General features: G+C 39.5%; 1 protein-coding gene across 5 annotated transcripts in view; it reads right to left on the reverse strand.

The window, feature by feature from the left end:
- The window catches only part of APOO (apolipoprotein O), a 172,427-nt gene that overhangs the window by 42,862 nt on the left and 111,370 nt on the right, over nt 1-18,195 (reverse strand). Inside the window, exon 8 of one of the 5 annotated variants that reach the window (XM_058184605.1) lies at nt 16,632-17,642. The exons of 3 other annotated variants lie outside the window; for them this stretch is intronic. In XM_058184605.1, coding sequence (XP_058040588.1) covers nt 17,634-17,642 — 9 coding nt within the window. In that variant the 3' untranslated portion in view covers nt 16,632-17,633. Of the gene's footprint in view, nt 1-16,631; nt 17,643-18,195 lie in introns of those variants that run through there. One more of the 5 variants, XM_058184604.1, reaches the window with a different exon arrangement.

Genomic DNA, 18,195 nt, shown 5'->3' on the forward strand with positions numbered 1-18,195 from the left:
AATTTGATGAGTTCCCCATCTATCCCCTTGTCCGAGTCATTGATGAAGATGTTGAAGAGTACTGGGTCTAAAACAGAGCCTTGGGGTACTCCACTGCATACTTCCCTCCATGTGGATGTAGTTCTGTTGAGGACTACATGTTGAATACGGTTGGTCAGCGAGTTACGAATCCATCTGGTGGTGGTGCTGTCTAACCCACATTTTTCTACTTTATCTAGTAGTAGGTTATGGTCTACTTTATCAACTGCTTTACTGAAGTCCAAGTAAATTATATCGACAGCATTCCTCTGGTCCACTAATTTTGTCACTTTGTCAAAGAATGCAATAAGATTAGTCTGGCATGATCTGTTTTTGACAAACCCATGTTGGCTTTTGGTTATTACTTTGTTTGCTTCTAGGGGTTCGGTGATTTGTTGCTTGATTATCTTTTCCAGAATCTTCCCTGGTATTGAGGTCAGGCTGATAGGTCTGTAGTTTCCTGGATCTGTTTTTTCCCCCCTTTTTTGAAGATGGGAACTATATCAGCTCTTTTCCAGTCCTCTGGCAGTTCCCCTGTGCTCCAGGATCTTTGAAAGATATAGTTCACTGGTTCTGAGATCTCGTCTGCCAGTTCCTTCAGAACCCTGGGGTGTAATCCATCCGGTGATTTGAACTCGTCTAGGGTAGACAGGTGTTCACTTACCATTCCCCCCCCTATTTTAACTTGTGTTTCTAATCTGTTTTTTGTGGTGCTGTTTTTGATAGGTTGGATTGTTTTTTTCCTTTTGTGTAAAGACAGATGCAAAAAATGAGTTAAGTAGATCTGCTTTCTCCCTGCTGCTTGTCACCTCCTTGCCACTTTCTCCCAGCAATGGGCCAATTGTTTCCTTGACTTTTTTCTTGTTTTTAACATGTTGGAAGAATTTTTTTTGTTATTTTTTTACTTTTGTCACTAGCCTTTGCTCATTGTGAGCCTTAGCTTTCCTCACTTCATCTTTACAGGCTCGGGCTAGTTGCTGATATTCTGCCTTAGTTATTTGCCCCTCTTTCCACTTTTTATATTTGTCCTTTTTGTCTTTCAATTTGTCAGATAGTTCTTTATGCATCCATGCTGGTTTCTTTTGAGATCTATTATTATTTTTCTTCTTCACTGGTATTGTGTTAGACTGGGCTTTTATAATCTCACAATACAAAATTTCCCAAGCTTCTTGAGTTGTTTTCCCCTTGAGGATTCTCATCCATGGAATCCTTCTCAAGCTCTCTCTAAGTTTATTGATATTATCTGTCTTAAAGTCCAAGAATCTAGTTTGACTTTGTTCTACTACTTGTGTTTGCATAATGTTGAATTCCAATATTGCGTGATCACTTGCCTCCAAGGTTCCTGTAGCTTCAACACCTTCTATCATTTCATCTCTGTTAGTGAGAATTAAGTCCAGTATGACTGATCCCCTTGTTCCCATCTCTACTTTTTGGGAAACAAAGTTGTCTACTAGGTTTGTTAGGAACCTGTTAGATCTTCCACTTGGTGCAGAGTTTGTCTCCAGGTTGATGTCAGGGTAGTTAAAATTCCCTATTACTACTGTGAGGTGCTTCCTACATACCTTAGTTAGTTCATCTACTTCCTCTGTTTGGTTGGGTGGCCTATAGACCTATGGCAATATCATTCCCCCCACTTTAATATTGACCCAAATGCATTCAAGATAATTTTCATCATTGTTGTGCTCTATTTCTGTAGAGATGTAGTTATTTCTTACATATAGTGCAACTATATATTATATATCTTCCTAAGCTGAGATAAAGTGACTGGTCCAAAGACATTCAGCTGGCTTCCATGTCTAAGGCAGGACTAGCTATCAAGTTTCCTTACTCCTGATTTAGTGCCTTAGCTTCAAACTGACTCTGATTTTGAAAAATATTTTATTGTTATTTACTGATTCTATTGTTACCACTATTGGCTGACCTATAGGCTAAATACATTATATATATATATAAAATTGTAAAGATAAACGAGTCCACAAATATACAGTAAATGCTCCAGAAATACTTGCTTTCCTATATTTGCATCAACCCATCTTGTTGAGATGTTTTTTTCTTCCTTTAGGGTTTTCTACAAAATATTTGGCAAACTGTTCCACTTTTTAAAAATTAGCCAGTTGCTTTCCTGGATATTTCAGAAACAGGGATGAATGATTGAAAGGTAACATATCCTTCCCTATCCTTTTTCCTCTGTCAAGGTGGTACCTCCATACTACCTTCATTCTTTAATTATCATATTATAGCAGACAGTGGGATAAAAATCCATGTCTTTTAAGAGATGAATTTGGGCCAAGAGGTCAAAGTACTGATGCTTCTATTTTACAATTTGTCCAACTGCAAATGGAAAAAATGGATGCAAAACAATTCTTCAGGGGCAATATATAGTTCACGTTCAATAGATTATCTGCTAATACTAAGATTCTGGAAACTCAGTTGTCACTGTATTTTAACAGCATTCAACAAGCAAATATACATAACTTGATAATTCAGGCAAACTGCTATGTATTATGACAGTACTACAATTTAGTAGTCAAGTACAAGTCATACTTTTTCGTTCAGTCTTTATAAAATCTATAGGCTTTACAGGTTAAGGCACCAAACTAGAAAGCATACATTCATGAGTTCTAGTCCCATGAAAGCTAACTGTGTTGACCTTAGGACATTCTCTCTCAGTCCAACTCACCTAACAGGGCTGTTGTTGTGGTGAAAATAGGAGGAGGAAGGAGTATTAGGTATATAAATTTGTTAACTAAATAAATAACATAAAATCTTTTGGTATTAAATCCATGGCATTGTTCAGATTTTTCTCAGTAGGATACATTCATGTTAACTGAATTACCATTAATAATCATGTTGGCTGTAATGATTTGATGAGCATTAAATAACATTGAAAAAATTCTATTGAGCTTAACTGAAGAGCTTAATTTTGGTTTCAGTCTACTATTTCTTCATTACAGTACTGCATAAATTGGCAGATACATATTATATGGAGAGCTTTTTAGCAGGAAATTCAGTTTCTGTTGTTTTACTATAAAAGGAAATGAGATTAGCTTTTGGTCAATGATACTTTTAACATGTATCATTATTCAAAAATAGAAAAGCCTCAAAATAAATACTATTCTTTTTTTAGATGGTTATTTTCAAATGACCAAATTAAGGCATTCAGCAGTATCAAGTAGCAAAATTTCCTTAAAAGAGTGCATTGTATTAAATAGAAAATTGCGTAATTGAATTCACTCATATTTATCCCGTCATTATAGAAAAACAGTTCTATAGGCAGGATTGGATCCTCTGTTTGCTTTTTATAACTTATTAACACAACCCACATGGAAAAGCTATTGAGCATGCAATAAATATTAATTACTTGACTCATGACAACCTTTCCATTTTTCAAATTTACTTTTATCCAGCAACAACTTTTACATTCTATTAGAAAATGTGACCTTGATTATCTGGAATTTTCTTTCAGTAAACATATGTACATGTCAGTACCAGAATCCGTTGTAAAACTATTGACTATTTTTGAACCACCTGTTGCTTATGTGATCTAAGTTAGTCATAAGATGAGGTTTCATCTATTTTTAATAGAGAATAGAATGAATAACATAGAACATATCATAGAACACGGGTGTCAAACTCGATTGTGTCACATGACGTATCATTCTTGAATACAGCTCGCCTGTCTGGAATCCATACCACATTTCAGACATCAATACAATTGAACGTGTCCAGAAATATTTTACAAGACGAGTTCTCCACTCCTCTGAATACAACAAAATACCTTAATTCCATCCATTGGTTCTTGTCTTGCTTTCTAATTGTAATTGTATTTAAAAAATTTTAGGCTGAATATTGAATTAGTTTTTTACATTGTTTTTAATCTGTATCATATGTATTGTGGTTTTATTGGTTGTGAACTGCCCTGAGTCCTTTGAGAGAAGGGCAGTATACAAATTTAATAAATAAAATAAAATAAATAAATAAATAAATAAATAAATAAATTATGCCACCAGACTTGAAATCTTGGGTTTAGAAATCTTAGAACTCCACCGCCTTCGACAGGACCTGTGTTTAACTCATAGAATCATCTATTGCAATGTCCTTCCTGTTGAAGATTACTTCAGCTTCAATCACAACAATACAAGAGCAAACAATAGATTTAAACTTAATGTTAACCGCTTCGATTGCAGAAAATATGACTTCTGTAACAGAGTTGTTAATGCTTGGAACACACTACCTGACTCTGAGGTCTCTTCTCAAAACCCCAAAGCTTTAACCAAAAACTCTCTACTATTGACCTCACCCCATTCCTAAGAGGTCCATATGGGGCGTGCATAAGAGCACAAACGTGCCTACCGTTCCTGTCCTATTGTTTTCTTTCATTATATTCAATTGATGTGGTTGTTGCATGCTTGTGCTTATATATATATTATATATATTATATATTATATAGTTGCGTTCATGCTTATGCTTATATATACTGTTGTGACAAAATAAATAAATAAATAAAAATAAAATAAATAAGTATCATGACATTTTTTGCTCTTGCGGAGCCAGGGTGAGTGTGGCCTGCACGTTACACATCTGAGGGCTGCCAGTTTGACACCGTCATAGAATATCAGAGATGGAAGGGAACTTGGAAATCATCTAGTCCAACTCCCTGCACAATCAGGAGAGTCAATATACCATTTCAGACAAGTCTCTTTAAAATCTCCAGTGATGGGGCACCCACAACTTCTGAAGACAAGGCATTTCACTGATTGATTGTTCTCACTGGTAGGAATTTTTTCCTTAGTTCTAGGCTGTTTCTCTCCTTGATTAGTTTCCATCCATTGGTTCTTGTCTTGCCTTCTGATGCTTTGTAAATAGTTTGCCCCATTCATCTTTGTGACAGCCCCTCAAATACTGGAACAATGCTTTCATATTACCCCAGTCCAAGACTAGACGTATCCAATTGCAGCAACTGTTCTTCATGCCTTAGTCTCCAGCTCCCAGTCATCTTTGTTGCTCTTTTCTGCCCTCTTTCCAGTCTCAACATCTTTTTTATATTGTGGTGACCAAAACTGGTTGCAGTATTCTAAGTGTGGCTGATAATGATATGCAAACACAGATTAGAACTACTTATGTGTTAGTGCTTTAGTTGTTTTATAGTCATTGCTAGTACTTGAAGACAGAAGAGAAAATGCTGCTGCAACAGATTGACTGTAAGGACCAGCTTCTCCCCACCCTTCTAAGAAAATACGTACTCTTGAGAACTTTGTATTTCAAAAGGAATCTTTTATTGAAAGGGATGAAAGCATGTCAAAAACTCAAAGCAGGATCTGGGGTCCCTCAGGGCATGCAGTTCAGGATAAAGGAAATTAGGAGCCCCTGCCCACCTTCTGATGTGGATTCCAGTCAATCCGCAGGTGTGAATATGAATTGCGTCAGCCTCGCTGAGAAACAGATATGAAGAGTTTCTCAGGGTTCTTTTTACAATCCACTCGTTCCCACTTTTTCCCAAGTTGTGAGATTTCTTCAAGGATTCCTGACGCCAGGCAACAGTTATAAATCAGGGTAAAGTTTATACAAAGAGGATCAGGCAAGAAATTAGATACTCAGGAAAAGACCTAAATGTGACATTCCAAATCCCCCCTTCTTTCACGAAGAATGGCAGATCGGATCTGACATATTGGTTTCCTCAGAAACAAGGAAAATCCACCTAGAAAAACATAAAACATACAATACAGTAAGATTTAAGATTGTATGTGTGGGTATTTCAGGTGGAATTTCCATAACAGTGTGGGGCTTTTACATGTTTTTTGGCTACCTAGTCGTTCTGAGAGGATGGTAGGTGTTTCCATGCCACTAGATATTGTGTGGAGCGATGATGAGTGCGAGAGTCAAGGATGTCCTTGATTTCCAAATGTTGTTCTCCTTCCACCATAATCGGGGTTGGAGGTGTGGGTGAAGGGGGTCTGACTTTTGAAGTGATTTCTGGCTTGAGTAGGCTGCAGTGAAACACTGGATGAACCTGCCTAAGTGTCTTAGGAAGGAGGAGTTCTACTGAGACAGGGTTTATGATTCTGGTGATGGGGAATGGGCCAATGAATTTTGGTCCCAGTTTCTTAGTCGGTTGTAAGGATTTCAGAAACTTTGTGGATAGATATACGCAGTCCCCAACCTTGAATGGTTTGGATTCGCAGCGTTTCTTGTCAGCTTGAATTTTAAAAGCTGCTCTGGCCTCTTGTAGAGCTAGTCTGACCATTGGCCAAGTGGTTTGTAGGTTGTTTATCCACTCTTTAAGGGAGGGGATGTCAGGTTCCTTATCGTTCCCATCACCAATCTCTTTCCACTTATGACTGTATGACTGTAACTTTGTTGCTGGTAATCCTTATGATTTATATTGATATATTGACCATCATTTGTGTTGTAAATGTTGTACCTTGATGAACGTATCTTTTCTTTTATGTACACTGAGAGCATATGCACCAAGACAAATTCCTTGTGTGTCCAATCACATTTGGCCAATAAAAATTCTATTCTATTCTATTCTATTCTATTCTATTCTATTCTATTCTATTCTATTCTATTCTATTCTATTCTATTCTATTCTAATAGCTCTGGCATGGGGTTAAATTCTTGTCCTATGGCTACCTGAAAAGGGGTGAAACCAGTGCTACTGTGTAGAGTTGTTGTAAGCTACTTCAGCAAAAGGTAACAGGTCAGTCCAATTGTCCTATTGGTAGTTAATAAAACATCTTAGATAGTGCTCCAATATACCATTCATTTTTTCAGCCCCCCCATTCGTCTGGGGGTGGTGTGAAGATGACAGCCCCTGGACAAAGCCTAATAGATTTTAAAAAGCCCACCAAAATTTGGAGGTAAATTGGATGCCCCTGTCTGAGATAATCTGTTGGGGAGCTCCATGGAGGCAGTAAATGTGGACTAAAAACATTTTTGCTAATGCCTTGGCTGTTGGAATCTTCTGGCAGTGTATGAAATGGACCTGCTTTGAAAAGAGGTCTATTACAACCCAAATAACTGTGTTTCCTGAGCTGTCAGTCAACTCCACTATAAAATCCATAGAAATCTCGCTCAAAGGTGTTGAAGGGACTGCTACAGTTTGTAAGAGCCCTGGGGACTTTCCATTTTGACTTTTTGCAGCTGCGCAGGTGGGGCGGCTAGTCATATAGCTCTCAATGTCTTTTTTAAAGGGTAGCCACCAGAATTGCCTTTTGATAAGGTGAAGTGTTTTCACAAATCCAAAATGTCCAGCTATCCTGGAGTCGTGGCATCATTTCATAAGCTTTAAACTTTGGGTAGCAGCAAGGGTGAAATCTAAAAATTTCCCCTACCAATTCTGTGGGCATGGCTTAATTGTGGGCATGGCTTGGTGGTCAGATGACTGGGTGGGTGTGGCCAATAAATAAATAATAAAAATAATAAACAAAGTATAAAAAACAATGAGGTACCAAAAATCAACTTTCACACTTTACACACACACAACACAATACAACACAACTGACTCACACACAATGTAAAAGCAGCTGCACTTCACACTTCACACAGCCACAAAAAGCTCAAAAACCAACTTTGACACTTTACACACACACAACACAACTCACACACACACACACACAATACCACATACAGCTTTCTGAGATTTTGTGTGTTTGTGTGGTTAGAGTGAAACACTCCAGAAACACACCAAATCACAGAAAACTGCACAAATATTTTATTTTATTATTTTATTTTATTTATTGATATTTTTTTAGATCAGGGGTTTCCAACCTTAGTAACTTTAAGATTTGTGGACTTCAATTCCCAGAGTTCCTCAGCCAGCAAAGCCAGCCAGCATTAGTTGCTCAGTAATGAAATAGATTAGCTAAGCAACTGATTCTGTCTGGTGCTGAAAGTGAAACTGGGGCTTTCGGGCTGGGAAAAAAGCCATGCGTTCGATCAGTAATCAGGTAAGTGCCTTAGAATCTCTTAAAAGGAGGTTTTCTACAGAAAACATGTTTTTTAAGGTTCTGCTGATGAGAAACTCACGTGAAATCGCCAGAGGAGCCTTTAAAATTTTTTTTTAAAAAGTTTAAAGGCTCTGCCGATCTCAGCTGAGGGGGCGGGATCCTCAAAGGCTTTTTTTACTTTTAAAGGCTTGTGTCGGCTGAAGAAAAACCTGCTTTTAAAAGTAAAAAAAACCCTCTGCTGATGGTGCAGCTCAGCAGAGGCAGGGGGCCAGGGCCAGGGATTTTTGCTACCGGTCCTCCGAACCAACAGCCACCATCGCTACCGGATCGCATGAGCCGGTCCGAACTGGGAGCATTTCACCCCTGGGTAGCAGGGATGTAAAGTTTGTTTTCAACCTAGGCTAAATCATCTTTGAGCAAACAAATGTGTTTGTGTGCCTAGAACCAGTTGTCCGTAAGTAGTGCCTCCTTAGATTTTGAGACTACTGTATTGTCGGCAAGCAGTTCTTTTTCGGCTTGTGCATGGGTAACAATTTTGGAGGCTAGCTGGGGTGTTTGGAGCATAGGTTTAACAATTTCAGTCTTTTTACTGTTGTATTGGGGTTTTCTGGACAAGGCATCAGCTAAGAATTTTTTTCTTCCTGGGAGATATTTGAGGGTAAAATTAAAATGTTTAAAGTATTGTACCCAATGTATTTGTTTGGGGGAGAGTTTTCATGGGGTCTTCAGAGCTTCTAAGTTTTATTGTCAGTCCAGACTTCAAAGGGTATTTTGTTCCCGTCTAAGAATTGTTTCCATGCGAGGAGGGCCCATCATACTGCATAAGCCTATTTCTCCCATATGGCCCCATCTTTGCTCGGTTTCTGTCAGTTTCTTGGATGTGTATGCACATGGTTGCAATTGTCCATTCATTGTTTTGAAGTAGGACTGCTACTACTGCCACGTCACTGGCATCTGCTTGGATGCCAAACAGGTGTTCTGGGTCTGGTTGTTTTAGGATTGGTTCGGCTGAGAATAGCTGTTTAAGTTTTTGAATGCCATTTGGCATTCCATTGTCCAGTTGAGGGGTTGCCTTGGTTTTGGTCCCCCCCACTTTCGTCCTTAGCAAGTTTGTAATGGGGAGGGCGATTTTGACAAAGGCTGGAATGAATTGACGGTAAAAGTTAGCAAAACCAAGGAAACTTTGTAGTTGTTTACAGGTTCGAGGTGGCTCCCAATCGATGATGGCTTTTACTTTTTTTTTTATTTGCATTTATATCCCGCCCTTCTCTGAAGACTCAGGGCGGCTTACACTATGTCAAGCAATAGTCTTCATCCATTTGTATATTATATACAAAGTCAACTTATTTCCCCCAACAATCTGGGTCCTCATTTTACCTACCTTATAAAGGATGGAAGGCCAAGTCCTGAGTGGGACTTGGGCCTGGTGGGACTTGAACCTGCAGTAATTGCAAGCAGCTGCTGTTAATAACAGACTGCATTAGTCTGTTGAGCCACCAGAGGCCCTGTAAGTGGATCCATCTCTACCCCTCTGTGGGATATTCTATACCCAGGTAGTCAATCCTTTCTTGGTAGAACTTGCATTTAGAGAGTTTTGCATAGAGTTGCTTGGAGTTTAGCAAGAACTGCTTGGACTAGTTTTATGTGTTCTTTTGTTTCAGTGTAAATAAGAATGTCATCAAGATAAATCAGAACCCCTTTGTATAAATGTTCATGGAGCACCTTGTTAATTAATTGCATAAACATGGCAGGGGCCCCTTGTAATCCGAAAGGGAGTACCTTAAATTGATAGCATCCCAGCGGGTATTAAAAGCAGTCTTCCATTCATCCCCTTCCCTAATTCTGTTGCAGCAATATGCCTCTCATAAATCCAGCTTTGAAAAGATTTTTCCTTTAGAGAGGTGAGCCAGCATGTTTTTCATGAGGGGGAGTGGGTAAATATTTTCTACGCTGATCGTGTTTAGATTACGGTAGTCAAAGCAGAGGTGTAGAGAGCCATCTTTCTTTTCGTAGAATAACACTGGGGCTGCTATTTTTGGTCAGGTTTTCGATGAAGCCCCTTTTTAGGTTTTTGTCGATAAACACTCTGTGTTCGTCTAGTTCTCTGGGGGATATGCAGGGCATTTTGGTTTTGGAAAATTATCTCAATGGCACAGTCCATGGAACGACGGGGTGGAAGTTCATTGGATGCCTCCTTGCTAAATACCTCAGCTAAATCCTGATATTCTTTGGAAATGCTAGTGGGTGCAGCAGGGTGGCTGGTTATTGCCGTTTCCCTGCTTTCCTTTTATTCCTCTTTCATGTTTGTGAAAGTTACATGCCCCTGGAATTTTAGGGTTCTACTTCTGCAGCCACATTAGTCCTAGAACTAATGGCCATTCCATTCCTGGAGCTACTATGAACATGAGGGTCTTGCTATGATCCCCCAGCTTAATTTGCAATGGTTCCGTGGCAAAATTGGTTGCCCCCCCGCCCCCCCCCCGCTTACAGCTCTGTCTAGCTGGCAAAAAGCGATGGGGGTTTTCATTTTCCTTAGGTGAATTCCCAATCTCCCTGCCAGGGTTGGGCTAATTAGGCATCGGGTGCACCCAGAGTCCAGCAATGCTGCTACTTCCTTCCCTTTTCCTCAGCTGGGGATAAAAAGTCTTAGGGTTAGGGTGAACACTTCAATTGGGTTGCTTACCAGCAGGTCATCTTCTGGATTGCTTTCAAAGTGGCTCAGGTCCTCTCGGGGCATTGGAGGTCCTTCCCTTGATTTTGGAGATGAACGGAATTTTGCAGCCTCTCGGCTTCTCAGTGCAATTTCTTTTCCTTGCGGGGTGGGTGGGTTTTGCAGGTTTTCCCCCGACAGGCGATCAGGTTTTCCAGTGGGGTTTTTTGACTGGTATTCTGCTGCGAAGTGCCCCTCCTTCCCACACTTAAAGCAGCCTGATGGCCTCGGTGCCATAGTTTTTTGGGGTTTGAATGGCTCCTGCTTCCCCTGGGATGGGGATCTTCTCCAGGCCCTGCCAGTGCGGTACTAGTTTCGGGTCATGTCAATCTCTGCCTCATCTGCCTTCAGGTGCCATTTATGCAGGCAGTTAGGGGTGCCATAGGCCAGGCAGGCAGTGTAGAGGTCATCATTGAATCCATCTTTGAACCAGCAGACTAGAATATCTTCTGGCTAGTCAACTCAGTCAGCCAGGTCCCAGAATTCTTCAGTGTATTCCGCTACAGGATGGCAGCCTTGCTTAATGACTCTGATGTGGTCGCAGGTTTTGTGATTGGCTAGGGGTTCTTTGAAACAGTGGCACAAGGCTGTCATGAATTGATCGAATTTTCGGAGGTCTGGAGCATCGGAGGTATAGAGGCTCACCATCCATCTGGCCACTGCTCCTTCTAGGGCTAGGGTAATGACTCACACTCGTGCCCCCTGGATTGGGAAATTCTGCCCGTACTCTTGCATGTAAGTGAGGACTTGAGCCAGGAAAAATCCCCACTTTGGGGGGGAGGTCTTCCTCAAATTTTACCCCCAATGGAGGGGGTTTTCTCTCTAGCTGGGCCCCTGGGTTGGCTGAGAACAATCTCCTGTGCTGGGACTGTGTGTCGTGTCCCACTCCTCCACTGACGGCCGGGTCGGGGGAGTCCGTATCAAGCGTGCCTCTGCAGCTCTGCCAAAGTCCTATCAGAGTTCTCAAGGCAGGCAGGAGACCAGGAAGTGACTTCAGCAATCCAAGCTAGACTTTGCCTGACTCAGAGAATGCCAGAAAGCAGATCCTTTATATAGGCCATGGGGTGTGGCTCCATGACTCAGCACTTATCCAAGCCTGCCCCTCCCTTCCTTTTGGTGACGTCGCCTCTCCATTCTCCGGAAGTGTGGGTCTATCTATTGCATCGTTTCGTCTCCAGCTGTTGGTAATCTCAGCTCGTGGCTGGCTTCAGGCGCACATGCTATCGGAGGGAGGTTTGCTTGTTCGGCCTGTCCGGGCATGGTGCCAGGGCTGGGGGCTGGAGGCATGTCAGGACATTCTTCCAAACTATCAGCGTCTGGCAGGAGATAAGAGGGGCCTGGCTGCGGCAGGGGGAGCAAGCGAGACACAACACTGTGGGAAGTTGGGTACCTGGCATAGCTGCTGGTCCACCAGCTTGGTCATCTGCTTGGTTATCTGTGGCTGTGTCAGGGGTGATGGCTCGAATTTCCTCAGCTACTGAATTGCCTGCTCTCCTTTGTGGGCGACCCTGTACACTTTGAACATTGAGATTTTCAGGGCTTCCATCACAATACAGTTGATGTACTGCTTCAGTCAATCATCCGCCAGTGGTTCCCCGGTCAGCTCTTCCTGATCGGACGGCCTCCAACTCCCTTTTCCACCCAGGCTTATGGCTGCTGTGGGTGAGGGTCACCCCCTTGGCTCTTCCATCCCAGCTTGACTTTTTTTCCTATGCCGATCGACCATCGGGGCTTTATGGGACTTCCCAGGACAGGTTCAATGTCTTCGATTGGACATATGGAGCCGGTGTCTGGCTGAGTGATTGTTGAGGTTTCTCCCCTGCACTCGGCTTCTCCTTGCTCACTGCTACATTTGGACATTGTTGCAGATTGTTGTCCTTGCTCACTGCTTTGTTCGGACATTGTTGCAGGGGTCCGACTGCATTGTTGTAATCAGTAGAGTGGAAATTAAGGGAATTTTTTTTCTCTCTGGGTTGACCACTATTGCAGAGCCTGCTTTATGTAAGGACCAGCTTCTCCCCACCCTTCCAAGAAAGTATGAACTCTTGAGAACTTTGTATTTCAAAAGGAATCTTTTATTGAAAGGGATGAAAGCAAGTAAAAAACTCAAAGGAGGCTTTGCGGTCCCTCAGGGCATGCAGTTAGTATAAAGGAAATTAGGAAGCTCTGTCCACCTTCCGATGTGGATTCCAGCCAATCTGCAAGTGTGAGTACGAATTGCATCAGCCCAGGCAAAGTTTACACAAAGAGGATCAGGCAAGAAATTAGATACTCAGGAAAAGTCCTAAATGTAACACTCCAAATCCCTCTTCTTCCTTGAAGGATGGCAGTTACACGGATCTGACACTGACGTTCCTTGAAATCTCCCCTTTCACAGTTTACTTTCAACCTATATGAACAGATAAAACTGTAACTTGTGGGTTTTGTGAAATATTGTGAAATATTTTAGGAGGAGCCCTTCTATTCTACTCTTATTATAATCAACAGTCAGTCCTAGAGGAGATCAACCCTGACTTAGAAGGCCAGTTCCTGAAGATGAAACTGAAATATTCTGGCCACCTAATGAGAAGGAAGGACTCATTGGAGAAGAGCCGAATGCTGGGAAAGATTGAGGGCAAAAGAAGAAAGGGACAACAGAGAATGAAGTGGCTGGAGTCACTGAAGCAGTGGCTGTGAGCTTGGATGGACTCCAGAGGGTGGTGGAGGATAGGAGGGCCTGGAGGAGCGTTGTACATGGGGTCGCGATGGGTCAGACACGACTTCGCAACTAGCAACAATAGTCAACAGTATAGTATTAGCAGTAGAATCCTTCATATTTTTGGATTCTATAATCTTCCATGATTTGAAATGGTCACCTAACATTAGAACCATCATAAAAAAGCACAAAGCATGTTATTCCTCTGTCAGCTCAGGAAATTCAGACTGCCCCAGGAACTGTTAATACAGTTTTACAGAGGAACCATTGACTCTATTATTTGTACTTCTGTAATATCTGGTTTGGTACAGCATCCAAACAGGACAGGTAGAGTTTCTAATGGATAGTTAAGACTGCAGAAAGAACTGCAACCAGCCTGCCTTCCATAGAAGACCTATATATTGCATGGGTCTGAGGGCTGAGAAAATATCTACAGACCCCTCACATCCTGGACATAAACTGTTTCAACTCCTCCCCTCAGGAGAAGGGCATTGCATGTTGAAACAACTAGACACAGAGGCAGTTTCTTCCCTCATGCCACTCTGGTACTCTGCTGAATACCTAATTCCCACAGTACTGTCTAATGTCTATGTACATTTAGAATAGAATAGAATAGAATAGAATAGAATAGAATAGAATAGAATAGAATAGAATAGAATAGAATATTTTATTGGCCAAATGTGATTGGACACACAAGGAATTTGTCTTGGTGCATAGAATAGAATAGAATAGAATAGAATAGAATAGAATAGAATAGAATAGAATAGAATAGAATAGAATAGAATAGAATTTTTATTGGCCAAGTGTGATTGGACACACAAGGAATTTGTCTTGATGCATATGCTCTCAGTGTACATAAAAGAAAAGATACGTTCATCAAAGTACAACATTTACAACACAAATGATGGTCAATATATCAATATAAATCATAAAGATTACCAGCAACAAGTTACAGTCATACAGTCATAAGTGGAAAGAGATTGGTGATGGGAACGATGAGAAGATTAATAGTAGTGCAGATTTAGTAAATAGTTTGACAGTGTTGAGGGAATTATTTGTTTAGCAGAGTGATGGCCTTTGGGAAAAAACTATGCTCTCAGTGTACATAAAAGATACCTTCATCAAGGTACAACACTTACGACACTTAATGATACTCATAGGATACAAATTTAACACTTAATGTTACAACACTTAATGATAGTCATAGGCTACAAATAAGCAATCAGGAAAAAATATCAATATAAATCGTAAGGATACAACCAACAAAGTTAGAGTCATACAATCATAAGTGTAAGGAGATGGGTGATGGGAACGATGAAAAGATTAATAGTTGTGCAGATTTAGTAAATAGTTTGACAGTGTTGAGGAAATTATTTGTTTAGCAGAGTGATGGCGTTTGGGAAAAAATTGTTCTTGTGTCTAGTTGTTCTGGTGTGCAGTGCTTTATAGCATCGTTTTGAGGGTAGGAGTTGAAACAGTTTATGTCCAGAATGTGAGGGGTCTGTAAATATTTTCACAGACCTCTTTTTGATTCGTGCAGTATACAGGTCCTCAATGGAAGGCAGATTGGTAGCAATTGTTTTTTCTGCAGTTCTAATTATCCTCTGAAGTCTGTGTCTTGCAGAACCAAACCAGACAGTTATAGAGGTGCAGATGACAGACTCAATAATCCTCTGTAGAACTGGATCACTCATATTATATGGCTGTAGCAGTACTATTATTATCTTTATTTTCTTTATATTAATATTGATACTATTATTATTATTATTATTATTATTATTATTATTATTATTATTATTATTATTATTATTATTATTATTACTCTCTTGCTTTTCTTTGTACAGTGACAGCTTCTGCACCAGAGACAAATTTCTTGTATGTCTAATTACACTTGGCCAAATAAAGTACTCTTTTCTTTTCTATTCTATTCTATTTTAGTCATTTTAACCAAACAAATATTCTTAAAAGGGAGGAAGCAATATATTATCTCTCTAAGATTTTGAGGGATAAATCAAATATTTTCTTCTTCCTCTGGGATGATGATCATGATCATGATGATACTGTCAGCTATTGGAAATAGAATACTGAATTAGATTCATTCTTGATTTAGTTCTGAAGAATATTTTATTGGACACAGGATATCGTTATTGTTATTTAGCATATTTATTTTATTTATTTATTTATTATTTAAATTTTTATACCGCCCTTCTCCCGAAGGACTCAGGGCGGTTCACAGCCTGATAAAAAATACAAAATAATACAATATAAATACGATTAAAATATAATTAAAAAACTTATTAAATTGGCCACGGTTAAAATTTAGAATAAAAACCCATTAAAAACCCATAAGTTTAAAAACTAACCCAGTCCAGCGCAGATGAATAGGTGAGTTTTAAGCTCGCGACGAAAGGTTCGGAGGTCCGGAAGTTGACGGAGTCCTGGGGGGAGTTCGTTCCAGAGGGCGGGAGCCCCCACAGAGAAGGCCCTTCCCCTGGGCGTCGCCAGACGACACTGTCGCGCCGACGGCACCCTGAGGAGTCCCTCTCTGTGAGAGCGCACGGGTCGGTGAGAGGTATTCGGTAGCAGCAGGCGGTCCCGTAGATAGCCCGGCCCTATGCCATAAATATTTATTTATTGCCTTTCTTTCAGGATCACCAGACAGCTTATATGGCCAGCTGCCTTCATTCCATTTTCCAACAACAACTCTGTGGGTTAGATTGGGCTGAGAAAGTCTGTGGCAAGCCCAAAGCAGCCTGTGAATGTTCACTTCTCCCAGTTTTAGTTCAGCCCTTAGACACTACATCATACTAACTCTCATCTTCTTATTTGAATAAGTTCCAGGTTTCAGACACATTTCCTATCAGCAAATATGACATATGGAGATGCTTTAAAAAAAGAACCATGCTATTTCTAAAATAAAACTAGAAAAACAAATGTGTTTCTTAATGTTCTGGCATTACAAACTGAACAAAGAAGTAAATTGGTAGCAGTCAAGTGAGAACATGCATGAAAACAGGAAAGTCAGTGCCCCATACTTAAGGGGGGAAATGAAAACACAAAAAACTTTTTTAAAACGGCTCTTTTATAAGCATCATTACAGACTAGATTTATTATGATTTATCTTTCCCTTTGTATATACACATAGTTGCTGAGAAATTATGAAGACACACAGAAAATTAAATAGTAATAACCTCTCCAATTAGTTTCATACAGAATTACATTCATAGAAGACTTTATTTTCTTTATAACCTCTTGATGAATTCTAAAAGAAATTCCACGTAATTGTCAAAGATATTGTACAATATTTGAAAATGAAATGTCTTAAAAGAAAATGTCTCTGGTTTGAGTGTTAATATGTTAATATCCTTACTGTATGTAAATTCTCAGTGTTTATTTTGCCTGCTTGTTTCAATTCATTTATAAATGTTTATATTTGACACTGAAATTGAAAACTTATTTTATGATTGTGCTAACCTTTTTTCCCCCATCAGAGACACTTCATGCAAATAGCTGTAAGCACTTCAAATTTTATCTGTCATCCTAAATCTAGGGTTGGATATTTGGATTTCTATATTGCATAATTTTTCTTTATTGATGCCCAAGAATAAATTATTAGTTACGCTATAATTAATTTCTAGCAGTTGAACATTCTAATCTATACTCAATTGTGCATTCAAGCAAGGAAAAAAATGCTTAAAGGAGAGTTTTGTTCTCCTCAGTCTACAGAAGCAAGCTCACAGATGCTCCATTATATACTACCCATTGACTTCTGTTATCCAGAAGAATTTAATTTGCAGAGGAAAGAGAAAATTTAGACAACCTATTGTATTTTTGTTTTTTTTTACCCCACCAACTTTGACAAGTTAGCTTTGTTACTTATCAAAAATGTTATTCATTTTCTCTTAACTTTCTATACAAATGCTAATAAGATAGCACAATGTAATTAATAGAAGAAAAACAAAGAAATCAATGTTTGTTCAATATTCATTTTAATTAAGCCTATAAACAGTGACAAGGGACTAAGAAGTTTTGACATTAATTTGCAGCCTAATCTTAAACATTACATCTCATTAAATTTAATTAAACATATTTCTTTGCAAGTATTGGTCAGGAATTCAGAGAGAGACTTAGGTCTTAGGTAATGATGCAGAACTTTGACCATAACTCCAAAGTTGGCAGAACACAATCATAGTATTTCTTATTCGACAGTTTTCAAGTCAATCTTTCCAAAGCAAAGACAGTGGCAAACCATGTTCAATCTTCATAGATTCTGTAATTTTTAAAAATATGTGTTGATTTTTATATTTTATCTATCCATCTATATTCAAAAGAATAATGATATGTTAGATTATCTTGAAGTAAATCCTCACCATCCCTGTTCTAGGATATTCAAATATGGCTTATAGTGATCTGGAATGCAACAAAACTTTTACATCTTTATACATTCACAGACATCAGAGTGGCAAAAGTTAAATTCTGACTTAATAGAAAAATGTGACAGAATTATTCAGGAGCAGTATGAAGAAATCTCTTTGCTTTTCTGTACTACTTTCCAATTAATTGAAACAAAGCCCTAGTTTCAGATGGATGGATGGATGGACGGAAGTATTCCATTGATTCCTCTAGACCTATATTATTTTAATTACTCAGAATATTTCTGGGCACATGGGAAGTAAAGGGACAGTTTCAGTATGGAAAAAAGAAAGCCCATCATTGCTTCTTAGAAAGTACGGCTGAATAAGGCTAATTTTATAAACAGAAATGAAGGAAGTGGATTGTGATACATAATGCATAGAATAGAAATGAACTAGAGAAATAAGGCC

Source organism: Ahaetulla prasina, chromosome 5 (assembly GCF_028640845.1).
Source record: "Ahaetulla prasina isolate Xishuangbanna chromosome 5, ASM2864084v1, whole genome shotgun sequence".
Classification (NCBI taxonomy): domain Eukaryota; kingdom Metazoa; phylum Chordata; class Lepidosauria; order Squamata; family Colubridae; genus Ahaetulla; species Ahaetulla prasina.